At 32.9% G+C, this 25,858-nt stretch overlaps 5 protein-coding genes across 5 annotated transcripts; 4 read left to right on the top strand and 1 right to left on the bottom strand.

Annotated features, from left to right (window-relative positions):
* On the top strand, window positions 3,430-6,071 carry LOC104700722 (protein UPSTREAM OF FLC-like). The gene is made up of 6 exons (XM_010416283.1): window positions 3,430-3,842; window positions 3,927-3,996; window positions 4,080-4,195; window positions 4,269-5,181; window positions 5,386-5,676; window positions 5,761-6,071. Exons 1-6 carry the CDS (start codon window positions 3,647-3,649, stop codon window positions 5,816-5,818), a joined length of 1,644 nt encoding a protein of 547 aa, XP_010414585.1. The 5' UTR covers window positions 3,430-3,646; the 3' UTR covers window positions 5,819-6,071.
* On the top strand, window positions 10,656-12,125 carry LOC104700721 (transcription factor FER-LIKE IRON DEFICIENCY-INDUCED TRANSCRIPTION FACTOR-like). The gene is made up of 4 exons (XM_010416281.2): window positions 10,656-11,200; window positions 11,285-11,485; window positions 11,569-11,745; window positions 11,839-12,125. Exons 1-4 carry the CDS (start codon window positions 10,715-10,717, stop codon window positions 11,938-11,940), a joined length of 966 nt encoding a protein of 321 aa, XP_010414583.1. The 5' UTR covers window positions 10,656-10,714; the 3' UTR covers window positions 11,941-12,125.
* On the bottom strand, window positions 12,358-15,416 carry LOC104704432 (cation/H(+) antiporter 8-like). The gene is made up of 4 exons (XM_010420526.2): window positions 14,951-15,416; window positions 13,847-14,863; window positions 13,059-13,724; window positions 12,358-12,884 (listed from the first exon to the last, which is right to left on the bottom strand). Exons 1-4 carry the CDS (start codon window positions 15,365-15,367, stop codon window positions 12,414-12,416), a joined length of 2,571 nt encoding a protein of 856 aa, XP_010418828.1. The 5' UTR covers window positions 15,368-15,416; the 3' UTR covers window positions 12,358-12,413.
* On the top strand, window positions 20,055-21,374 carry LOC104704431 (E3 ubiquitin-protein ligase RING1-like). Its single transcript, XM_010420525.1, has 2 exons — window positions 20,055-20,160; window positions 21,145-21,374. Exons 1-2 carry the CDS (start codon window positions 20,055-20,057, stop codon window positions 21,372-21,374), a joined length of 336 nt encoding a protein of 111 aa, XP_010418827.1.
* Window positions 22,791-24,884, top strand: LOC104700720 (superoxide dismutase [Cu-Zn] 2, chloroplastic). Its single transcript, XM_010416280.2, has 8 exons — window positions 22,791-23,162; window positions 23,543-23,604; window positions 23,698-23,737; window positions 23,826-23,921; window positions 24,020-24,051; window positions 24,139-24,214; window positions 24,425-24,478; window positions 24,644-24,884. Exons 1-8 carry the CDS (start codon window positions 22,895-22,897, stop codon window positions 24,667-24,669), a joined length of 654 nt encoding a protein of 217 aa, XP_010414582.1. The 5' UTR covers window positions 22,791-22,894; the 3' UTR covers window positions 24,670-24,884.

The raw sequence follows: 25,858 nt of genomic DNA, 5'->3' as shown, positions 1-25,858 counted from the left end.
ATAATAAATAAACTACAAGTAATGGTACCATACCCACTGCCACCTAACCACAATCACAACCAACAGCGGAATAACAAATACCAATATCCAATAAATATCCAATAATAAACCAATAATCATAACATAAATAATATCCAAAATTCAACCAACATAAAACATAGAACCAGCAACCTAGCAATGTTTCTATGATCCAACTTTAGCAATCTAGCAATGCCAGACAACAACCAATCGAGTCCCTAGAACATCCTCCTCTTCATTGTCTTGATTCCACGATCACATTTTGCCTTTATCTGCACCACAAACACAAATTGCAATGCATGAGTATTTTATAAACACTCAGTAAGGCAATCTTCTCATCTACTGGGCTATACACACAAGCAATAGAGACATCTCTAACCATCAACCAACAATCAACAATCAATAATAATAAACCAGGACTCTGCATAGACCAACACCAAACATGCATCGACCGACACCAGTTGGGGTTGCGTCGACCGACGCATGATATGCATCGACCGATATAACGTTCACTTGCATCGACCGATACTCCCAATGCATCGACCGACGCATGCTCGACATAGCACAAAAACCCTAAAGTTTACGCATCGTCCTCGCACAAAGTGCATCGACCGATGCATTGCCGAGCATCGTTTTCCTCCGAAGCTTCTCACCGGATCTTCGTTCCTACAACCACAAAACTCGATCCCAAGCCACAAGAAAGCTTCCTAACGTCCCAAATAACAATCTAGCAAGCCTAACAACACATAACAAGCAAATCAGAGAGATCTCCAACTTAGATAAGCTATGGTCATGCACTTACCTTTGCCAAGACGATTATGAACCTTAAACAAACAAGAAAACACATCCAGGAAGCTCCTACAACGATCCCAGCTATAGATCTCTACATGAACAGCTTCCAATCTCCCAAAATCCCTAAGAACACTCAAGAACACTTTTCTGTCTTTCTTTTCTCTCAAAAACGGCTAAACTCCCGAATGAGACCAAACACTCGAGTTAAGGGTTTTCCCTAACCCAAAACGCAGCGTTTAACTGGCCTTGCATCGACCGATGCAATCCCTAAACCGGGATTTCGGTTCGCGGATGTTACATTTTTAATTTTGTAATTTTATGTATGATAAATGGTTATGTTTGTTATTTGTTTTTATTTTAATTTTTGAACTTGTTTGGTGAAAGTTTTTTAATATGACCCGTGATTAGGTAATATTTTATTTTCAATTGCACATTAAGATCTCAAAAATTACGATTAAGTGTGATAAATTACCAATATTTTATTCTTTTTTACGCCTAAAAATATATTTTTATGCCTAATAGTGTATATTTTGTAACAATATATGAAATACTAAATATTTTATTTAGGAAATTGTATAAATCATTAGAATATTCTCTTTAAAAATATTCTATGAAATAGTCTTAAGTATATTCATATAGCCCACAAATTGACCAATTAATCTATAATGTTTTTTTGTAACCAACCTATATTTAATGTATAACCTAGTTTGTAACCAACTTATAAAAATTATATAGTCTACAAATTTTTTTTTTTAGTTGTTAGTGCTTATTTTGTTGATTTTTGTCTTCTTGATTGGGTCACCAATTTTAAAGTTTTCTAATGTATGATATTTTAGTTTAATTGTTTGGGTTGTTGAGTTTTAAAAAAACAAACTCTAATATAAAATTTAATATTTTCAAATCTTACAATTTTAGAGTGCAAGTTCTAGAATTTCAATATTTAGTGTATAACCAAACAATACTCTGATATAGCTTCACTAAACTATTACTCCCTATGTAACATTTTAACCGATGTTTAAATTTGAGCAACTTTGGTAGATAATCATGGATCCAAAAAGAATCAAGAAAATAACTATGAATCAGTTTTCTTTAGTAAATGACTCTTTTTATGGTGGGGTAGGTGTAGAGTAGTTACCATATTAACCTTCTAATTTACAAGTTTTACAAAATCTGAAAGTTCAATATGAGATATATTTTGTGACTGGAAAAATGCAGAGAGATAATGCTACAATAAGTCATAGTGAGTACCCAAATTAAAGCTGAGGTTACAATTAGAAGAGATGGTGGTTGTAATTGTTACAGAGGTGTCTATGGTGGTGAGTGAAAGTAATTACATAGGTGGTGATAGGGTTATTTTAAAAAATAGCATGAATCATGTTTAAATTGCATGTAATTATCGTATAAATAGCATGTGATGTTACAAAATAGCATTTTTGGTTGGAGTAAATAGAAAAAGCATGCAATATTATCATTCTTTGGAATATATCATGTCATTTATATAAAAAACACTATGAATTACAATAGTTTTCTAAAAAAAACATGGTAGATAAACACTGATACATTTAAAAATATTAAAACACATAGTTCCTCTAACAATGTTTGTCCCGATGTTGGAGGAGATAAAGAGAATGAGAAAAGTAGAGCAATTGGGAAAAGAGAAAACAAGATGATGGTGATGATTTAGGAGATGGTGGTCGGAGGTGATGGTGATGAATTCGGTGGATAAAAGATGATGGAGAAGGCGGTAATTGTTACGGAGATGATGGTGATAAACTCGGCGGAGTAGATTTGTGTTGGTGGTGGTGAGTTTTTTTATTAGGCTTTCGATTAAGAAAAAAAAGGAGAGATATTTATGTACTTTGATGAGAGAGAAAGAAGAAGGAAGCAAGAGGAAGAAGAATAAAGATAAAGGAGAGAAAGAAAGAGAAAGAAGAGAGAAGAAGACGGGAGGAGAGCAACGTAATTTTAAGTTACATAGGGGACACACGGACATGAGTGATAGTTATTTTATGAATTATTTCTAAAAGTATAGTCATCTAGTATATATACTCTTTAAATTTTCTACACACGAATCAATATATAATTTCTATTTAATTTACTTCTTTTACATAAAATACCATTAAAGTAAAATAAATTCAACTAATAAAAAAACATATTGTAAAATAAGATTGGCAAAGAAAAATACATATAAATGTTTACATATAAAAAGTAGAAACCATCACTTAAAAATGAAACAATTTATTTTTGCTAAAACATCACTTAAAGTAAAACAAAGGTGGTATAATATAATTCAAAACTCTCTTTTCTTTATATACAATTAATTTAAAAAATCAAAATTTTATTATGTATCCAGACTATCCAGTAAACATAAAGAGCAAAAATATTTGTGAGTTTTTTTTAATTAGATAGGATTTTTCTCAAAAAGAAAGAAAAAGAGAGGGTAAAATGAAGATAGACAAAAGAACGAAAAAAAATTCACACAGTGTTCTCAGTGTCTTTTTCTCTCTAGTTACAAAACAAAAATAGCTATGTCTGAAAAAAATAAGCTTTAACTCTCTTTCTCTCTCTCTTACACTGTTACTGTCGTCTCTCTGTCTCTCCCATTAATCTCCACTGCTCTAAAAAAAAACCATTAATTACTAAACCCATCTCTCTCTCTCTCTCTTCTTCATCTTTGAGGAGCTTCTCTTAACTCTCTATCACAGTTTCGTTTCTTCATTCTGTATTTTTTTTTTCTTGTCTCCTCCAGATTAATAATAGATCTGATTCGTTTCAAGAAATGAGACAGAGAGACTAATGTCGGAATTATCCAATTAGGGTCTTTTTAAAAAGAAACATGGAAGCAAGGATGAAGAAGTATAGCAGAGAAGTGAGTCCAGAGAGAGCAAAAGTATGGACTGAGAAGTCACCAAAGTATCATCAAAAGATTAAGAAAGTCCCAATTGTTTATTATCTCTCCAAGAATCGTCAGCTTGAGCATCCTCATTTCATGGAGGTTCTGATGTCTTCTCCTAATGGATTATACTTAAGAGGTAAATGCTAATAATGCTTTTTTTTCTTGGGGAGATTTTGAAGAATTATGAAGAATCAATTGTGTTTCTTTTTGGGTTTTGTAGATGTTATAGAGAGGCTTAATGTTCTTAGAGGTAGAGGAATGGCTTCAATGTACTCTTGGTCTAGTAAAAGGTAATGTAACTTTCTTGATTTGACTTCATGAAGCAACAAGAGTTTCAGATTTAATGTTTTAATCTATTTATTTAACTCTGCAGAAGCTACAGGAATGGTTTTGTTTGGCATGATTTATCAGAAGATGATTTGATTTTACCAGCTCATGGGAATGAGTATGTTCTTAAAGGTTCTGAGCTATTTGATGAATCCAATTCAGGTGAATATAACAATTTTTGTAATAATTTTTTTTTTTTCAATGAAGAAGCTTTACAGAAACCTATGTTGTGCAGATCAGTTTAGTCCAATTGTAAATACAGCGAGTCAAAACATGAAGCCGATAGTTGTGGAGCCACCATCATCTAGAAGTAATGATGATTCGTCTTCGTCTTCGAGTATGAACAATGGGAAAAGAAGTAATAAGCATTCTCAAGAAGATGATGAGCTATCTCCACCAGCTCTTCGCTCTGTCTCTTCTGGTGTATCCCCTGATTCAAGAGACGCAAAGAACTCATCTTCTTGGTGTTTAGCTGAGTACAAAGTGTATAAGACCGAAGGACTCGCAGATGCGTCTACTCAAACCGATGAAACTGTGAGTGGTTGTGGTAAAAAGCCAATAGAGACTTTTAGTAGAGGTGTTTCAACTGATGATGATGGATCATCAGAGCCTGAAACCAGCGAAAACAATCTCGCGAGCGAGGCTTCTTGTGCGGCGGGGAAGGAGAGAGACAGTGGGGAAATATCAAGAAACTCTGTCTCGCCGCCTTTTTCCAATAGTGCTTCTTCCTTGGGAGCAAAGACTGATACTTTGGAGTCTCTAATAAGAGCTGATGTTAGTAAGATGAATAGTTTTAGGATTCTTGAACAAGAAGATGTTCGAATGCCCGCTCATTCGAGGCTTAGGGCCTCGAATATGCTGATGCAGTTGATATCTTGTGGTTCAGTATCAGTCAAGGATAATAACTTTGGCCTTGTTCCAACTTACAAACCTAAATTTGGCCACTCGAAGTTTCAGTCTCCTTTCTTCTCCTCATCGTTTATGATGGGAGACTTTGATCGTTTGTCGGAAACACCGAGTCTAATGGGATTGAGATTGGAGGAGAAAGAGTATTTTAGTGGGAGTTTGGTCGAGACGAAGCTACAGAAGAAGGATGCAGTGGATTGTAATGCTTCTCTTAAGCGTTCTTCATCCTATAATGGTGACAGGTAGATTTCTAAAATCAGTAGGAAACAAAGGTCCTGATACTGTTTGAATTGGATGTTGTGTTATGTTTTGAGTTAAGACAGTTCTTTAATGTTTCCACTAAAAAATACAACTTCAACGTGTATGCCATTCTAATAGGTTTTGAAGTTTAGTAAAGTCTATCTTTGTGAATCCTTGAGAACACATCTCATGTGAGTTTTTCTCAGGGCATCCAACCAAATGGGTGTAGCAGAGAACGGGGACTTGAAACCTGGTGGTTCGAAGTACAATCTAGGATCAAGAAAAGCTTCCTCTGTATTCAGCAAGCAACACCCACGCAGTGAGTCCTTGAGATCTCCTGTCTCAGAGAAGAAAAGAAACTCATCAGAAGATACAACCAAGAACATTCCATGTCCCACTAAAACACATGAAGTTTGCAGTAAAAGAATAACCGAATCTTCGAGGAAGCCTGATTCATTCAGAGAAGACGATGAGAAAGTGATCAAGATCGACGAAAGGTAAAAACATAAACATCTTAAATTCTTGTTCTTGATATGAACATATCAGATTTATCTAAAGCCTATATGTTGTATCTTGAACAGGCTTGCTTCAGGAGCTCGGGTTAGAATCGAATCAAAAGTACCTTCAGATGAGCCCTAAACAAGGTTTTGAAAAAAAATTAAAAGTAAAAGACCCTTTTGCTGGTTTGTTTTGTGGCGGCAACTTTTTCTTCATTTTGATTGTAAATCTGGAAAGGTGGTATGAGTAAAAGAGAAAGGGCAAAAAAAGTTTTCATAAAAAGCCTAAAAAGATCAGAGAGAGAGCACTAAATGTTGGTATTGGGCAGAGAAAAGTTGTAAGTAAATTGAGAGAAAGAAGTTTGGTAGCAAAAGGTATTAATGTTTTGATGTGATCATGTGAGATGGAGAAAATGGACCAGTACTGTTACTGATTGATTGGTGTGGTCATTGTTTACCGATTGGTGTGGTCATTGGTAGGTTGGTTTTATTTGTAATTCCATGCCATTTCGGTTATCTGAATATCCGACACATCCCCTTTATTGGTGTTCATGACTTATATCCAGTGTTGTGTTTCTAAAGATGTGCCGATAGGTCACAGCAAAAATTGAATTTGTTCCATGTCTGCTACACTAGTAAAGAAAAGAAGTTGTCATCATTTTCCCATATTTATTGGGTGAACAATATAAGTAACTAGATTATTATTATTATTATTTATATTTTATATTGTATTTGTTTGTTAAATATTGGATTTTTTCCAAATAGAAAAATAACTAAATTTTCTGACTGTTTGTGCGGCTATATGTTTATATTAATTTTTAACCCGCAATATACTTCATGACAATTTGTTTGTTATATTTAGTTTTTTTTGTTTAGCGTTCAAGATTCTATTTTGATTTTTAATTATTATAATAAAAAGGATCTAATATATAGTAAGTCATTTATACACTATGATTAAGTCACATTTTTCCTAATGATTTAATTATTTAAAGCAATCTTAGTTAAATCAGTTTCATTTTTATATGTCAAATATTGTAATATTAATAATGTTAATAAATAATAAAATGAGAATTTAACCCGTGTTAATACAAATTTATTGATACTAGATTTTAACCCGAGGTACACCGCGAGACGATACATTTAAACAAAAAAATGAAAATTTTAACTGGTATTTGTTTGTTAATTTTGTTTGTTGGTTAATTTTAGTATTTAACTCGCAGTATACCGCAAAATAATTTATTTTAACATAATCATTATTTAATCAAGTTAATTAAATATGTCTAATATTATGATATTGATAAATACTTTTGATGAATACTTTTGTACAATCAACAAACAGACAAAAACATCACTTATAATATAGTGAATATATATTTTAGAGATATGTATGGTTGCTAATGTGATTATATTAGTTAGGAAATTACTAGTTAGGTTAGTACAGTCTCTACGATATTTATAAATTTTTATGTTATATTTTATAAAATATAAATTAATTGATTAATTTGAAGAGATAGTACTTTATAATCTATTGTGGTAAAAGACATAACTGTAAAATTTGAAAAGATTCGAGTTGAGATGACAATTTTGAATTCTATTTGGACACTTTCAAAGAAATAATATCATCAAAGAAATTACAAATGCTTTTTTTTTTTGCACTGGGAATTTTGTTCAAGGGGTGTTGTAGTATCAAATAATTTAAGTGAAACCATTTATAAAACCAAAATTCATATAAAAATAAAATAAGTCAAGTACTATTGATATATATTTATTAGTTTGGGTATACCTCTTGATTAAATTCATAAATCCAGTTGTAGATCTACTAATATTTAGTTTCTGTTTATTGGTGACTTGTTTTTGTCAACTCTGTTTACTATAGATTAAACTGGCATAATAATAATGATAATATTATTACTATTATTATGTGGACATAGTCCATTGGTTCTGGTTATGGAAGTCGTGGGATATGTTACTCAAACGTTTAATTTTCCTTAAAGTTAATCAACAGCTAGAAGGAATCCTGAATTGGTTGACCAATTTTTTTTGGTTTTACATTATATACGTAAAATATTAATATCACAACTAAAAATACATAAAACTAGTTCCTCACCGGCCAAAACTCTATAATAGTTTATAGTATTGTGTTTCGTTACTCGATGTGTTTTTTTTTTGTTTAAGCATCATATTCTGTTTGTTGATACAAGAACCCAAAACCGTGCATTGAACAGGCTTCTTCATAATTTAGTTGCGATTATCCGTAAATGATTAGTATTTAGTACGTTGGAAATGCTATTAATATTCCATAGATTCAGAGCCGGCTTAGTAACATTAAAAGTATTTTGATAAGATCTTAGTTTTTTGGGACCCAAAAAAAAAAACTTCATCATTTTTGGAATATTTTTAGCTAGACCAATATAATAATATGTTCAGTCTTTTATACTCTCTAAAGAAAGAAGCTCGATGTTTGTGAAAGATGATGGGTTGATCTTTTGGCTTGGCTCACGTTATCCAGTAGGAAAAATAAAGTGTTTTGCCTTGTTTATTTTGTATATTTTAGGGTAAAATTGATTTTTTTTTTCTAACAAAACAAAAAAAAAAATGTATTTTAGGTATAAAAATAACTCAACTAACCCTCAAAATTTATGAGTTAGTTTAGCAATTAACCTCTTAATTTGGGTCAAACTAGTTTTTCCCTATAATTAATGTAATTTAGTTTTATATCATTTATATAAGTTACCTAATAAATAATGATAAAAACATTTTATATCTATTGAAAGTTTATTTGCATCAATATTGATTTGTATCCATTGCAAAGAATAATGTTAATTCTACATAAGTTAATAATTTAATATAGATAATGTTAGTATTTCCATCAATTTATCATTGATATTAACATTTTCATGAATTCATAGTAGATTTCTTAACAACAAATCTGAGTAGGCTCGAATGTTTCATTCAAATTTAAGGGCTTATTAGCTAGATGGTCAATTGTTGTGCAAAAATTGACAAAATTCCTATGTGACATTTTCGTGATTGGAAGTAGTAATTTGTAGTCCAAAAACCAACAAATTCATCTTTGCCAATTTTTTTTTGACAAATTCATCGTAAAATAAATAAAAATAAGATTATGTAAAAATAATATTAAATTCATCAGAAATCCAAATGATAACCTCAATTAATTACTTTAAAAATAAGAAAATTAAAAGTTATTTACTTTTCCAAATCTTGTGTCGTGTGGATCTTGTGACGAGGCTCTGCCATGTGGTAAGTTATTCATCAGTTTGATCTTGTTGCATTGTTGACTTGTTGTATAGATCGGTAAGTTGTATACAGATCGGTAAGTTTCAAAATCTAAGTTATCGTAACCGTTTTTATGTTTCTTGCATTGTTGATTGTTGTATAGATCTGTAAGTTTCAAAATCTAAGTTTTCGTAACTGTTCATCACCAAACCAGATATATATGCTTAATATTATTTTTAAAAAATCAAACTGAACTAAATGAACACCCCTTTTAATATGGTTTATTCGATTTATATTTACATAACCAAAAACTTTTAAAATAAATTACGTTGTAAAAAATAAATAAAAATCAAACAATATATATGTAACAGGAAGTGGATGGATAAACTTTCCCTCTGAATCCTTTCATACAGTTTAGAGAGACACATACAAATAAATAATACAACAGTACACTGACATAAGCTGCGTATAATATTATTTTCAGTATTCTGAACCTAACAGCCTAGCAGCACCAATAATGTATGATCAGAATGTCAATTAGTTTTATATGTTTCTCTTGTTTTGAGTTACATTTTTTTTGGTGAGGGTAGAAATTATATATTATATCCAAAAATATGATAAATGAGTGTGATATATTATGTAGTGAGTATAATGTTTGTATTTTATTATTTGATAAGAAGAATTGTATAGATATGAAGTAATGAAGAAACAACAAATATTTATATCTTTAACACAAAATAAATGAAATAGAACAATCTAAAAAATATAACTGTCATGCAACACGACAAATCAATCATTTGATAATGGCAAATTTTATATTTAATCAAAAATTATATTTAATAGACAGGTCATGCATGACATTATGAAAGACGTAAACTGAATATATAATCTAAGACCAACCAATAACAAGCGTATATTTCTATATCGATTTCTTAAGTCAATATATTAATCTGAAATTTCTTAAGTTAGTTTATTTACATGCCTCCACATACAATACAGTAATCATATCAACAAATGAAAATTTTCATTCGTAATGGAAGGAAAGAAAAATCCTCAAATGTGGCATCGGTGGTTCACCTAGTCTATATGTTGTTGGTCATAAGAAATAAAAGAGTCTTAAGAATCCCAAATTCTAATATTAATACTGGATAAAAGATCAATGAGTCTATTTCTAGATTCCCATTCTAAACATAAACAAACAATAAATTGAAAATATGTTGTTTTCGCCGTAGTTTACACCATTGTTTCGATAAGATAATGAAAATGTTTGTAACGAAAAACGACACTTTAATCAGCTGTAAATTGTATCTCGATGTTCATCAATTATTGTACTAGAAAAAATCAAATGCGGGTCCAACAAACCGCCTCATTGACGAGATGATTATACATTAATACACTGATAACAAACATCACTCCTTAAGAAATCGATAGGCTGCGACAAACATGATTCAATAACTAATGGATCACATTTGTAGATTGATTTGAAAGAACAATGCGTCAAAATAATCATTTCGGTACAAGCCTTTGCTATGAACTTTGGTCCATATCAATGCACAACCCTTAAAAAGCGAAAGTTTGATGATAAATTAAATATAAAATGATTTGTACTATTATGTCAAAAAAAAAAAAAAAAATCACTATCATATTCACATATACTTCTTAAACTAATAGAGTTGATGATTGTAACATAATATTTATGTGTATATATAAACTCATTTTGTCTCTCTTTCGTTGTCAGAAACTTTCATAAACAGTCTCTTCTTCATTACCACAAACAGACAAAAAAGAAAGAAAAAGACAAATGGACGGAAGAGTCAACGCTCTTTCCAACATGAACGATCTAGAACTTCACAATTTCTTGGTCGATCCAAACTTCGATCAGTTCATAAACATCATACGAGGAGATCATCATCATCAAACCATGGACGAAAACCCAGTTCTTGATTTCGACCTTGGTCCATTACAAAGCAGCCCGTGTTTCATCGACGAGAGCCAGTTCATCCCTACACCTGTCGATGACCTGTTTGACGAATTGCCTGACTTAGACTCCAATGTCGCTGAATCGTTCCGTAGCTTTGATGGTGAGAGTGTTAGAGCTGGCGGCGGTGAAGAAGATGGAGAAGATTACAACGACGGTGATGATTCATCAGCCACTACGACTAATAACGATGGAACCCGTAAGACTAAGACTGATCGGTCTAGGACTTTGATCTCTGAGAGAAGGAGGAGAGGTCGAATGAAGGATAAGCTTTACGCTTTGAGATCTCTTGTTCCCAACATTACTAAGGTAACAAATCACAACATTTCGTGACACAAAGATTTGGTGTAATGAAACTGTTAGATAATGGATTTGTATGTGTGTGTCATGTAGATGGATAAAGCATCTATAGTTGGAGATGCGGTGTTGTATGTTCAAGAACTTCAATCACAAGCCAAGAAACTCAAATCCGATATCGCGGGCCTTGAAGCTTCTTTAAACTCTACTGGAGGGTACCAAGAACCTGTTCCTGATGCTCAAAAGACTCAACCTTTTCGCGGTATCAGTCCTCCTGTTTCCAAGAAGATCGTTCAGGTAAATCTTGAAAAGCTATATTGATAATCTTGAAACACATCAAGAACCTTGAAAATAAGTATATATGTTTCTTTTTGTGTTAGATGGATGTTATTCAAGTGGAGGAGAAAGGGTTTTATGTGAGATTGGTGTGTAATAAAGGAGAAGGTGTTGCTCCATCTCTATACAAGTCTTTGGAGTCTCTTACAAGTTTCCAAGTTCAGAACTCCAACTTAAGCTCTCCTTCTCCTGACAGATACCTCTTGACATATACGTTAGATGTAAGAAACCAACTTTGTACCCTTTTAACGTTGTTTTTGTTTCCGAATATATACGTTTTACTTAACGAGTTTGCTTGTTTTTGGTGGAAACAGGGGACATGCTTTGAACAGAGCTTAAACTTGCCTAACCTGAAGCTTTGGATCACTGGATCACTTCTAAACCAAGGGTTTGAATTCATCAAGCCATTCACTTGATTTCTGTAACGTGAGTCAAAACCCGGTTCTGCATCTCATTGATTGTGTTCCTTCTTGCATGTTTTGTAACTTCCGAAGATCTAATTTTAATTCAAGTGAAGATGTAATCGAGGTTGTTGATTCTCTCTATTGAATAAACACCGTGTTATAGAGTAATTTAGCGGCAACTTGTATGGTTAAATGAAGTAATTTTTATGTTTTTTGTTTTATAATCACAAGTCTGAAGTTTGGCTTGCAAATTATGTGAGTGACCCTCCTTGATTAAATCGAAGATTAATGTTGCTCTAACCTATAATCAAAACATTCTAAATTTTTCCTTAATGTTATTTCTGATCTACAAAATATAATCCGCAAGTAACAACAATGAATAAATGAAATGAAAATACCCATTTTTTTTTTGTGTGTGTGTAGATGCTACAAATGAGAGATATATGTAACAATCAACCACCAAGTATAGTGTGCTTTCTCCCCTTCTAATCATAATTGGCTAGTGAACGTTGTTGTTGCACTACTAACACCGACGTTTTGCTTGGGAAATCTGGCGAGGCCAAGAAATCACCAATGACTCCAAGCTCCTCAAACTCGCACCAATTCGCTATACCGCTAGTCGCCTCGTGGTTCTCACCGCAGGTTCTCCCCACGACGAAAAGATCGTAATCGAAAGCCATGGAACGTAGAAGCATTGACGTATCTGCTCCATCCAAGATCTCTTGTTCCATGTAAATTGTTGATCTTTCTTCTTTTACCATTCCTGAATCATTGCTTTTCATCAACTCTCTTAGTTCAACCATGTCAAGCATTTGATCCCATCCTGTCGCTTCTTTGCTCTTTCCCGATGCGACGAGACGTAAAACTGTTAATGTTACGTTCTCTTGACGGGCCATTCTCTTCGCAAAGGCCAGCGCCTCTCTATCATCTCTGCCTCCCACGAATACCACACACACCTGCCATCAAATAGCACTGTGTACTTAGTCTTTATATATTTAATAGTTAAAGCATCTGAAACGACCAACATGGAAGCATTGTGGATGAGACTCGACTAACAAAGCGATTCCCAAGCATTAGGTTGGTTTCTAATACGGACAATAATAATTTTAAAAAAAATGTAACTGTAATACCTTAACGCTTTGTTGCTCGTCTTGTTTTTTGTTAACGGGATGGCGTTCGACAAGGATGCCAACAGAACAAGGAGCTTGTTTCAAGACGTTGAAATTGAGAAACCTGATCATCTCAGCATCTGATACGATGGATGTTCGGTCGAGTGACCAAGTCCGATGGAAAGGAAGAATGATAAGTGAGACAGCTTTATCAAGAGCTAACCAACAAATATCATCTTGCATATGGTTGGAGTTTGCGATGCAAGTGAACGTGTCTATGGAGATAGAACTGGAGACGTAACGGTGGAAATGTTCGAAAGAGAGGATGACGTTTTCAGAATATTTTTTCCCTGACCCAATTCCGAGTTTCTGAACTTTGTGAGAGATCAAAGTGGGAACGTCTTGACCTTGTAACTCGACGAGGTGGAGCACGTAGCATGTGAGAGGGCTTTCTTCGGATTGATAAGAAGCTTCGAGAAGGTTGATCATGGAAGATATGTGGTCTGGTCTATGGATGCATACAAGAGTCTTTAGCTCTCCAGTATTCTTCATACTCTCTAAATTTCTCTTTTGATAGCACAAGAATTGCTTAGATGGGTCGTAGAGAAACCCGATCACCACTGGTAAGACCACAGAGTTGATGACGATGCACAAGACTAGGATTGAGTATATATCTCTTGATAATGCCTATACCAAAACAATCAATAAGAAGAATAATTAAATAAAAATCTTTCTATTTTTTTGTTTTTTTTTTTTTTTGCAAGAAAATCATAATCATATATAATTGAGAGATGAGATGAGAGACTAACTTTGAGGCTGAAAACGTAAAAGTAGAAGCTGAGTTCGATGATACCCTTGTGAGACATGATAAGAGAAAGGATAACCGAGTCTTGCAATGGCATTTTGTAGACGTAAGGTACAATCACTGCGACAAAGAGCTTCAATAAGAAGACGAGCAGGACAAGAGACGTAACCGCAAATTTCTTATCATCGCCGCTAAAGAATGTCAAAGCGCCTTTCCAAGATCTAATATCAACCCTGAGCATAGTGGCTGATAAGAAGAGAGGCAATACAATACCAAAATTAAAGCTCTCTAACCGTTCGACCAATACAGATCCAATAGGAGGTCCACTAGGAATGGCCAGACCAAGAACGAAAGCTCCAAGTGCAGGATTCTGCTCAATTATGTTCCAGTACATACACGATAAGCAAAGCAAGACGAGAATTACATAGATGTATTTGTCTTCGATTGGTCTCCCTTCTCGTTTCCGCTTGATCACTTTGAATAGGAATGGTCTCACAACCTTAAACGTCATGAAGAGATATAAGGCTATCTCTACTAGCAAAGCCACAGCATTAAAGATTGTACTTGAAGCAAGAGAAATGTTCACCAGCATGATTAGGAGTCCAACCAGATCAGAGATTAAGGCTGAGGATAAAGCAACCCGACCAATAGACGAATGGTTCATGCCGAGGTCGCGCAAGAGTCTTGCGATCCCAGAGAAGGACGTGAGGCTTTCCATTAGCAGCACTGTGTCATATTCTCTGGAAGAGAGGGGTTGATCTTTAGCTGATCTGAACTTGGAAAGTAAGAAACCAACAACTACAGGGAAAGTAACCGCTGCGATTCCAGTGACTCTTGCTTTTGCTTCAGACTTGAAGATTCTCTGGACGTCCATTTTCACACCTTTGAGGAACCAGAACATCATGAATCCGAATGATCCAAGGCATCCTGGAATGTCGATTCTGTTTTTAGGGACCAAGATCTCTCCAATGATCGAGTTATTACCGGATAAAGTAAGCATAACATTCAAGAGTAGTCCCGCCTTCAATGCATCAACGGTTTTGTCAGTATTTTAAACACGTACAAAAAGATTGAAGAAGAAGAATAAAAAAAAGAAGAAGATACTTACAAGCATCATAGAAGAGAACTTGGGAACAGAAAGACCCAATTTCTTGAACAGGATAGTAAAGGCTTGCCAAAAGAAGAAGACAAGCAAGATGACAATCTCGAGATTCGGAAGACGGTATTGCCAAATATTAAGACCTACCGTTTTCAAAATAAGTCTCTCCCAAATACCATCTGAAGTTAGCTTAGAAGGATGCTCCTCACAAAAAAAACCATCCCCTCTTTTACTTTCACCATACCAAGCCATTTCATATATCCAATTTAATTCAGGACTCATCTGCATAACATCACCACCTTCCATTCCCGACATCTCACCACCACCACCTCCCATTCCCGGCATCATGTCGTCGCCTACTACAAATTCGCCGCCTCCACTATAATCCCCCGACATCCCAGGTCCTGTCCCATTCCCCATGTCCATGACTTTAAGAAACTTGTGAGAATTATTGTAAAAAATGGGCAAGACGAAAACAAAGAAATGTTGGGTTCCTTTTGAGAGTACAAAAAAAAAAAAAGAGAAACCATATTATGTAAACAAGGGCACACAGATGTATATGCTGTTAATAGGTTAGGCCGTTACATTATAACAAACTTTGGACATCTATAGACATGTATAGTTTTAGACAGTTTTTGATTTGTTTCTCTCTACTATAAATAGTATATGTCTTCAGCTTCTTACAAGTTAAACCTAAAACTCAGAAAAATTGAATTTATTTAAATAAGATGATTGTATTTTTATGGAGGTAGAAAACTTCAAAAGCACATTTTGTCTGGAGAAAAAAGTCATCGGATCTAGCTGAGATGTCCCAATCCCAGAAACTTGTTCCAGCAATCATGGCTAAAGATGGCATTACCTCCTCGGCTCTACAAGACATCTGAATCAGATTACTAGACCATCTCACTCTGACACAAATAAAAATATTTAATAAAATTCCAAAATAGAGGCCACAAGGAAGTGTACCTGAAACGAGTCTAGTGACCCTTATCACGTATCTGTGCACTCTAAGCTTCAACTTTTTAAACCCGACTTTAAAAGCATCTTATAGGCAACTGAAGAATCATTTTACTCTGTGCAGATACTAAAACAAGTAGAACTCATTTCCCTTCACATAATAACTTGCGGGCAATGTATGGTTCAGAACAACATGTTTTGTGAACATCATGTGAGAACCATTTCTGAGCTGATAATTAGAGAGTCGCAGAGAGTTTCACTTTACGGTGGTTCTCATCGAGATTAGAGGTGGGCAAACAAAACCTTAACCCGAAAAAACGAACAGAACCAAAACAAAATAAATGATGTGATTTTGGTTTTTAAGCCTATTTTTTTTTTTTTCGTGTGTGTGACTATTTTAAAGTTATTTAATATTTAGGGTTTTCTAAATTATTAAGATATTAAATATCATTTTATAATACCTTTCGATTGTATTAGTATTAGTCTTTTAAAGATATTTAAATATATATATTTTATATAACATGAGAAGGTTTTTTTCTAACTTTGACTGCCAATGTGACACTTGGCGCTATATATTTGTGACACATGTCTCTCTCACTAATTAATTTTAAATTAAATATTTTTATATACTTTTATTTATTTATATTTTATATGGTGGAGAATTTGCTTTAAAAAATAAAATTCACATTGTTACAAAAATATATTTCTTCCAACTTTTTAGTTTTAACATATAATATATTTCCTAATGAAAGCATATACCAATAACTTAAAAAAAAAAGCTACTGATCAAACCAATTAAAAGAAAAAAAATTTGCATACTTTTAAAGTGAAAATTGAAACCAAATTCATTTATGATAGACAAATTTAAAAATATAGAATATGTACTAATATATTAAAAGAAGATAAAAATATCATAATGGTATCATAACATAACCTTCAGTTTTAACATATAATATATTTCCTAATGAAGCATATACCATATAACCTAAAATTAAAACTACTGATCAAACAAATTAAAACAAAAAAAGTTTTAATACTTTTAAAATAAAAAATGAAGCCAAATTAATTTATGACAGAATAATTTAAATATATATATATATGTTCTAATATATCTAAAACATCACATTGTATCGAGATAAAATTAAATTATATTTTGTATTCTATAAGTTACATTTTGACTCTCTTTAAAACATATGTACTAAAAGAAAATAAAAATAACAGAATTGCTTAATCACCCAATGAAATAATAGAAAATAATAGTTTACAAAATAATTTAATGGTAATTATAGTATTGATTTTTAAATGATTAGAAAATAGAGATAATATATCGAATCTAAAAAACATTAAATTTGACACACTTTTCTTTTCATGAATTTTGTTCAACATTTAATGCGAGATATAGTATAAGATATTTCATAAATTTTTATGACTTTAGCCATACTTCAATATGCATTATTCCAATTTTTTATATTAAGGGTGATTACAAGATTAGAGAGTAAACACTTGAGCATATAATAAATTGTGAGTATACATATTAATTATTCAAAATAATCATTGGTGATTCTTCTGTTACCTTGTAAAACATATTTTCTAGATTCATAATTTCATTAGTATAGTACAAAATTCAGGTTTTAGAATCCATTTATTTATTGGATGAATTTGAGTTGGTCTGATTTTTTTTCTCACATATCTTATTTTAAAATCATCAAATCTGATGGAAAATTCAACATATAGATATTATAAGTTTAAATATAGTTAATTAAAATAAACATTTAGATGTAAGTTAAAATAAATTAGAAATGAAGTTATATCAGAAAAATAAATGGAATGTATGTATTGTTGATATCAATTTTTCTGATTTTGTCTTCTCTTCCATGATCTACACCAATTGACATGTTGGAAAGTTCATTTTTGACAATTAAAAGAACATAATGAATATGAATAGAGACAAGGACCGAGAAATAACCCATCATCATAGAAGTATAACACATTTTAAGCATTCATATAGAGTTACTGATTCACAAGATGTTAGGAGGCTAACTGAAGAAAATCAAACCGTAGCAACATATTGTGGAGTCAAAAAGAAAATCAAATATTAAGATTGAGTTGAAGAATATATAAATTTGTAAAACCACTCGCAAAAAGATAAATATTTATCAATTATTTTTCTTTACGATTGAGACTAAAACATAATTTTTATTTATTTATTTTCATGTTTACTGAGTTTCGATAATAATTTTCATGTTTGTAAACTATTTTCAATACTCAATTTTTGTTTCGAATGTCTAATATATGGCCTCTACACAAACCTCATGTGTACTACGACTATCTCCAATATATATTCTATTTTTTACTCTAAAATAGAGCATAGTTTTTTTCAATGTATCAATCTATTGTATACTCTAAAATAGAGTAAGTGTAAAAATTAAAGTTGCATATAGAGTAATCCTACCATTTATTCTATTTAGAGTAAGATATAGAGTAGGGTTAGAGCAAATGTTACTCTATAACAGAGTATTGACTTTAAAATAGAGTGGGCTTGGAGATGGTCTAAGAACCTAACAATTTATCACAAAACCATAAAATCCAAAACAACAAAACTTTGAAGGATTTAATTACTTCAATCAAAAAAATTTCTGATATGTTTTGTTTATTTTATTTTGCGTCCAAACATTAAGAACCATATATATAAAGCCTTTATAATAAAGGACCACATATTAAACATCTTTTTAAAAAAATTCATATAAAAAAATACATTTCAAAAATATATTTCTAAATTTAAGATATATCATAATCAATAAAAATAAAATAAAATATATCTCGCGCATCACGCGAGCCTATTTCTAATATATATATTTTGATAAGTGTTGGTCTAAAAAAGATGAAAATAAGACATTTTACAAACAATACTAATTATTTATAAGGTTTTTTTAACTAGACGATGGAGGCATACTTGCTCAACCGCCATCATACTATGATCATAGTATAATCAGTTTTTTTAAATTGTCAATATAACCAAATGGTATGACCAGCTTATAAGGTTTTTAAAATTCATTTATTATTAATAAACAATTATTACATATAATATAACTATGTTATAACTATGAAATTTGTCTATTGTATATATCCTTAGGAATTATTCTACTGACTTTTTTTTTATTCCGATTTTTAATTTGCCAATATTTTTATTAAAGAAAAAATATTGTTTTGGAATTGAAATACCATGTAAAAAGCCTTAAATGTGTTTCAGTGAATTTTGATGTGCCTATTTTTATAGTTGTAACAGGAGCTGGAGAAGATGGAAGGGGAAGAAAACGAAGACAAGCTTAAGAAACGCTTTGGAAAAGCTCGAGAAGGAGAAGAAAACGATTGAGAAGTTACCAGATCTGAAGTTTGAGGATAAGACAAAGATATTGAGACAAGCTTGTTTCAAGGCTAACCATAAGAGGAAGAGAAGACTTGGCATGTCCACGTAAGTCCATCACATCATCTTCTTCTTCTTCCTCTGTTTCGGGTTTGAGTTATAGTTAATTGATGTTGGATGATCGTTCTTGAAGAGGTAAGAAAAGATGATGACGAAGAGATGAAGTATGTCTTAGACTCTTACGTTACGTGGTTTCTATTTGTTTATGTGTTATGTAACGTGTAAATACTATGTTTTGGACTCTTAATTGCAAAACGATGTTGACTCATTATTTTTACTAAAGTAGTACGCATATATTAAGAAAAAAAAAAACAACCTCCCTGTTTTGTCTTAAACACTTAGTGAATATGTTAAATTAAAAATCACATTATAACATTGCTTCTAAACTTTTCGTAAGTATAATAGAAATTCACCTTTAAGAAAAAGGAATTTATCAAAATTCAATAGAGGAAAGTAAAGCTTAGAAAAAGGACTTAAAGTAATTTTCTTCTTTTAAAAAGATAATAAATGGAAATCGTAATGGACTTTAAAAAAAAAATGGAAACTGTTATCTCAAAAATCCCACTAGAATTAGGAACCGACAAAGATAAGAGTCTCTCGACTATAAATATATGAGTTAATTCAGCCTAAACCCTTAAACAATCGATTCAATTTCTTCTTGGGTGACCACTAACAAAGAGAAGGAAAAAAAAACAGAAACCACCAGATTTGATTTTGTTTTTGTTTTTAATCATGGTTACACTTACACGCGCGGATTTTAACCACCAAATCAAATACGATCCTGAACCAGAAGATGCGGGCACAATTAGAGTCAATGCAAGGATCTTCGGTAAAGATGGTAAATTGACATTCACGACTTTGTCGTTTGTTCACCGGGAGGATCGCCCTCCCAATTCGAAGAAAAGTGAATTCCCACAAAAAATATCCACCTAAAAAAATTTCTGGGGTTACTTGGCATAGTCCTCTAAAGACTTATTTAGATACTCTTTCTTCCGAGTCCGGCGGTCTGGCCCTCGCTGTTAGTATTATTTTAGGGGCGGCCGCTAGAACAAGCATCGAGTGCTACATGATGGCCCCCTCGGAGTTCTCCTCTCTATTAGCCCATAGGGTATACTCTCAACCATTACTTGCCCTTTACTAGATTGTCTGAAACTTGCTAAAGGTAAGGCCGGCTTTCTTCGCATGCTTGAGCGCCCCTCATGATTAGACCATGTTCCTGAGATTTGATAAAAGAAAGGTGCATTAGCGGTTAATACGTTGCTGTTAGATGTTCTGGACGAGAGAGTAGGAATAGGTCAACGAATGCGTCTCGGGCCGGATTGACTAACCTAACCCTTATCATATATTGAAGAAACGGATCAAATCTCGTTAGAGTACGAAATCAAACACGATCCTGCACCCGAAGATGCATGCACAATCAGAGTCACTCCAAGGATCTTCCTTGAAGAAGGTGGTGAAGTCTTGACATTCCCGACTTACAAATTCAAATTCATCAACGATGACCACAACGAGATTCAAAGCATAGTGGATTTGAATGACTTCTTGATGGAAACAGGGCTCAACGACCACTATATTGCACATGCGATGTATGTAATTCTCTATGTTGCTGAAATCACTTGTTCCGCAAGCAATGGGTATTCTCATGGGTGTGCTTTAGAACTGGCGTTGGATGTTTCTATTCTCGATGAGCCTCGTATTAATGAAGAAGTGGTTCAGACTGAAGAGGAGCTTCAGATTGAAGAAGTGGTTCAGACTGAAGAGGAGGTTCAGATTGAAGAAGCGGTTCAAGTCTCGTTGGACGAAAACAACAATATCCAGTTAGTACCTGCAAGCAAGCTCGTGGTCAAGTCTTTAGCCAGGAAAATGTACGACAAGGTTAGTTCTACTGGTAAAACGTGCGCAATTTGTTTTGAAGAATTTGAAGATGAAAGAAGTGTTGTTGTGATTTTACCTTGTGGACATGTCTTTGACGATGAGTGTGCCGTAAAGTGGTTTGAGATCAATCACGTTTGCCCACTGTGTCGTTTCGAGCTGCCATGCGAAGATCAATGAACTAGTTCCGTAACAAAATTACCACGAGAATGTAGATAGGATTTAGGGTTACTTACTATAAAACGAAGCTTTGTTTTCTACAGTTTATACAAATCCCTTTTCTTTTTAAGTTCGACTTTTTTTTTCTTTCTTTTCTGTGACTTATATTTTGGAGAACACAATATTATCATAATCAAACTGATAAAAATCATAAGAGTTTTGCAAAGCTAAAATTAAGCACTTAGCCAACATCTTTAAAAGGATAATATATAAAATATTGATCGTCTTTACAAAATTTATGGTTCCTAGAGAACATCTCTTATACACAAACTGCCTAAAACTTCCGATCCATGAGTATATGCCTCAGACACTCAGGCATAAGTCCATTCATGCATCCATAGGATATATTGTATACGTGATTAGTTCGGTTGCTGCAATCACCAACTATACAGTTATACAGAGACATATTCAGCTTGGTGTGTTATATAGCTTAAATAGGTCCAATGGAGCTATGAAACAGTAATCTGGTTGTAAGAAGTATGTCCAAACATTGAATCTGGAACCCAATTTTGATGATGTGTTGTTAAGAACTTATAGGAATTCTGACAACCTTTTTGATACTAATTTTTGTCTCAACTTATACAGGTTTTCAAGATTTATTTAAACCAAAAAAAATGAAATAACAAAGGGGAAATCAAAACATTATTTGAAACTAAACTTCTATCCGGAAATAACCAAAAAAAAAAAAAAGGATCACTAGCTAGTTCAAATTCATTTTATTTTGTTAGTGCTAAATTTGTTTTTTTTTTTTATTTTTATAAAATTATATGAACTTTAATCTAAAGATTTTTTTTAAAACCTCCCAAAGATAACTTCCATCTTTAAAAAAAAAAAATTAAATACTTCTAGTGCCTAACGATTAAATATTAAATATTTCAAACAATCATCCTAATGATTTTATCTATGATGGTTGTATAGTATGTTCTTGACCAGATTAAAGCCGGATTAATCCGTATTTAATTCATCATTTATCATTGCTGATCAGTATGCACTATGCAAACTAAAAATCTTCATACTAGTATGCATTTAATCATAAAACTCCATATCATCATCTCATAAATTTATTGTTAGTCCGCTTTTTTTCATTCTACTTTCCAAAAATTATGTACTAATGGTAACAATGTTGTAGCTAGTGTCTACTCCATACTATAGTTCGACACTTTGTTTACCAACTGCAACATATTAAATCAACCATTGAAAAAAATATTGGTTTTGCTAAAGAGATCCTTTTAATTTTCAAATCAAAAAGTAAGCAATAAAGTGAAAAAGAAACGTGTGAGACACTAAGTTGAATCAAATTGTAAGTCCTAAAGTTGGTAAACTGGTAAGATGCATTTAAATTTTTGTGTGGGCCGAATTGAGAAACCAAAAATAATAAGAGAAAAACCTCATCTCTCAATCTCAACACTATTTGCCCACTCACTTCTTCCAAACGTCAAAACCAAAAAAAGAAAAACACAGCAGCCAGAGAGCCAAAAGCCATGGCTGCCAACACCATCCTCGCATTCTCATCTCCTTCTCGTCTTCTCATTCCTCACTCATCCAACTCTTCTTCAAGTCTTCTTCGTTCCTCTTTCCGCGGTGCCTCTCTTAACAACAACCTTCACCGTCGTCCCCAATCCGTTTCCTTCTCCTCCAGAGCTCCTTCGAAAGCGTTGACAGTTGTTTCCGCCGCGAAGAAGGCTGTTGCAGTGCTTAAGGGTAACTCCGATGTCGAAGGAGTTGTTACTCTTACCCAAGATGACTCAGGTCCCCTCCTCTCTCATTCCTTTTGAGTCTCTCTCTCTCTCAATTGCTCAAAGTTTATATTTTTCTCATCTGGGTTCCTATTTGATTGAGGTTGTGGGCATGATTAGGTCATTCCTAGTGCTTAATCTTCTCAAAGTTTCATACTTTTTTTTTTTTCCTCTCATCTGATTCTGCTCTGTTTTGTTTGGTCACTACTCTGTATATTAACAAAAAGGGATTAGCTTTAGAATAAAAAGGCAACTCCTTTTTGCATTTAACTGTGATTACTTGGTGATACAATGGTTCTGTGAAGTTTATACAAAGTAATCTAATAGCTGTGATATAAAGATTGGGTCTTTTGCTAGTTTTTTTGACTATGTAGATTGTTTAAGTGAATGCAGGTCCTACAACTGTGAATGTCCGTATCACTGGGCTCACTCCAGGGCCTCATGGATTTCACCTCGTAAGTGTGTCCCTCCTCAGATGAATGAAACATGTTTTCTTATTCTATAGCTATATATAGTGGTTTAGTAATGTCTTTTGTTTGATTTTGCAGCATGAGTTTGGTGATACAACAAATGGTTGCATCTCAACAGGTTCTTTACCAATACTAATACCAATGGCAGATTCATTTGATTAACAATATGGAGATTTGTGTTCTAAATCGATCTTATATTCTCGTAGGACCACATTTCAACCCTAATAAGATGACACACGGAGCTCCTGAAGACGAGTGCCGTCATGCGGGTGACCTGGGAAACATAATTGCCAATGCCGATGGTATTTACATCCTGGATTCGAAACTCCCATATGTTATGGCTGCCATCTTTGATGATTTTAAAACTAGTTTGAACTAAGTAGTTTACTTGTAACAACAGGCGTGGCAGAAACAACAATCGTGGACAATCAGGTTGGTGTTATCTTCCTTTTTAAGTATTTTGCCTCTCGTATATTGTCTTGTAAGAAGCTTTTGTTTACTGTTAAAACATTTTTGCAGATTCCTCTGACTGGTCCTAATTGTGTTGTTGGAAGAGCCTTTGTGGTTCACGAGCTTAAGGATGACCTTGGAAAGGGTAAACTGTTTATACTTCTGATTCTCGTTACATTAATTTGACACTGCTCGCACAATTCTTGTGGCCTGTGAACAGTTTGCTGATCTTTGGTTTTAGTATCTTAATTTCACAGAGTTGTTAATGAAAAGGGTGTCACTTTCTAAGTTTATAAAAGTCTTTAAAGCCAAGTTGTGATCTGATTACATCTCTTGGTTGATATGACGAATATAGGTGGACATGAGCTTAGTCTGACCACAGGAAACGCAGGCGGTAGATTGGCATGCGGTATGGTTAAACTTTCGATCTCTTTATATTATTAGGCTGTAATTGTTTCAAAGGCCAACAACTGTGGTTTCATTTGAAGAAAACACACTTTAATTATAACATATTAAACGCAAATTTGGTCTCTGTGTATCGGTATTCTCATGAGTTATGGTGGTTCTTTCGCAGGTGTGATTGGCTTGACGCCGCTCTAAGTGTGAGCTAAGTAAGTACTCTTATGTCTACTGTTCTATAAGATGTCAGAATCTTAGCAAATAATGTTTGGCTGAATAAAAACTTTTGTTGTTTATGTTCACTGCATCAGTTTCTCTTTTCGGATTTGTGATAGTGATGTGTTACTTTTGAATCTGCGTTTGATCGGTTTTAGTATATTGTTTTGGTGGTTTGATTTAGAATCCTTTTTTATTCAGTTCAACACTTTCGAAATGATCCATGCGTATTGATTGTTTGTATTTAGATAAAGTGACTTTAACATTAGTTTTAAAGAAGCTGATGATAAGCATAATTTTCTCAATAACTTGTTAATTGTAACAAACTGAACTGAAACACGTGAAGAAAGTGACTAAACAAAGATAGGTGTGAAGTGTATCATCTTAAGCTACATGGATTTGACTATGTGAGTGATGTAAATTGGTGAACAGTGCAATTGGAAAAGTCTTTTAAATGGTAAAGAGTTGTTTGAACTTGAGAACATGTGAGTTGTTAAGTATTGACTATTGAAATTAAATAATAAAGTTTTTAGATAATATTAAATTCTAGTGTTTATTTATTGCGATTGTAATTGTTATCTTTTAGAGTTTGTAGTCAAATGGTTAACCTCTAATTCGGTTATGCACATGTGACTCCTTTGGACTCAGAATTGTTGGTTTAAAACATGTGATTTCATCACAAAAATTGAGATGTTGTAGTAAAAATTAAATTCTATCACAAAGTTGGGATTATATGTTTTGATCATAGAATATTTTTGACATGCTCAGAAAACATAAAGATAATTCATAATTTTATTATGAAGTAAGAGAAATGTTCATTTGAATGTATAAATACAAACCAAAATTCCACCCAAAAATGGACTAATAAGATGATTCAGAATGGATGGATTGTACCTTACCAAAAAAAGAATGGATGGATTGTACCTCTTTAAACTAGTTTTTTATCCATTACAACTTGTGCCAAAAATAAACCAAATGAATATAAGATCTTTTGATTTTGATCAATAACATTTCTGAACAATGGAACTGTTAAATATAACTTCAGTTTGCTATGAAAAAAATATGGAAAATTTGTTGAACCATTGATTTTTGCTATTCGACAGCTTATCAATTTAGAGCCAATGTCCGTATATAATAATTACACAAAAAAATTTTATTTTTGGTTAAAGCTTAT

This window comes from Camelina sativa, chromosome 7, assembly GCF_000633955.1.
Source record: "Camelina sativa cultivar DH55 chromosome 7, Cs, whole genome shotgun sequence".
Classification (NCBI taxonomy): Eukaryota; Viridiplantae; Streptophyta; class Magnoliopsida; order Brassicales; family Brassicaceae; genus Camelina; species Camelina sativa.
The sequence above is the reverse complement of the archived record's forward strand: the minus strand, read 5'-3'. Positions and strand labels throughout refer to the sequence as shown.

Coding starts and splice junctions, on each gene's coding strand:
- LOC104700722 (XM_010416283.1), top strand. CDS start 3,647: ATGGAAGCAAGGATGAAGAAGTATAGCAGAGAAGTGAGTCCAGAGAGA. Junction 3,843..3,926: donor TAATGGATTATACTTAAGAG/GTAAATGCTAAT, acceptor TGGGTTTTGTAG/ATGTTATAGAGAGGCTTAAT. Junction 3,997..4,079: donor TACTCTTGGTCTAGTAAAAG/GTAATGTAACTT, acceptor TTAACTCTGCAG/AAGCTACAGGAATGGTTTTG.
- LOC104700721 (XM_010416281.2), top strand. CDS start 10,715: ATGGACGGAAGAGTCAACGCTCTTTCCAACATGAACGATCTAGAACTT. Junction 11,201..11,284: donor TTGTTCCCAACATTACTAAG/GTAACAAATCAC, acceptor TGTGTCATGTAG/ATGGATAAAGCATCTATAGT. Junction 11,746..11,838: donor TCTTGACATATACGTTAGAT/GTAAGAAACCAA, acceptor TGGTGGAAACAG/GGGACATGCTTTGAACAGAG.
- LOC104704432 (XM_010420526.2), bottom strand. CDS start 15,367: ATGGACATGGGGAATGGGACAGGACCTGGGATGTCGGGGGATTATAGT. Junction 14,864..14,950: donor AGTTCTCTTCTATGATGCTT/GTAAGTATCTTC, acceptor GATGCATTGAAG/GCGGGACTACTCTTGAATGT. Junction 13,725..13,846: donor TTTACGTTTTCAGCCTCAAA/GTTAGTCTCTCA, acceptor GTTTTGGTATAG/GCATTATCAAGAGATATATA.
- LOC104704431 (XM_010420525.1), top strand. CDS start 20,055: ATGGTTACACTTACACGCGCGGATTTTAACCACCAAATCAAATACGAT. Junction 20,161..21,144: donor AAGGATCTTCGGTAAAGATG/GTAAATTGACAT, acceptor ATATCCAGTTAG/TACCTGCAAGCAAGCTCGTG.
- LOC104700720 (XM_010416280.2), top strand. CDS start 22,895: ATGGCTGCCAACACCATCCTCGCATTCTCATCTCCTTCTCGTCTTCTC. Junction 23,163..23,542: donor TCTTACCCAAGATGACTCAG/GTCCCCTCCTCT, acceptor AAGTGAATGCAG/GTCCTACAACTGTGAATGTC. Junction 23,738..23,825: donor AAATGGTTGCATCTCAACAG/GTTCTTTACCAA, acceptor ATATTCTCGTAG/GACCACATTTCAACCCTAAT.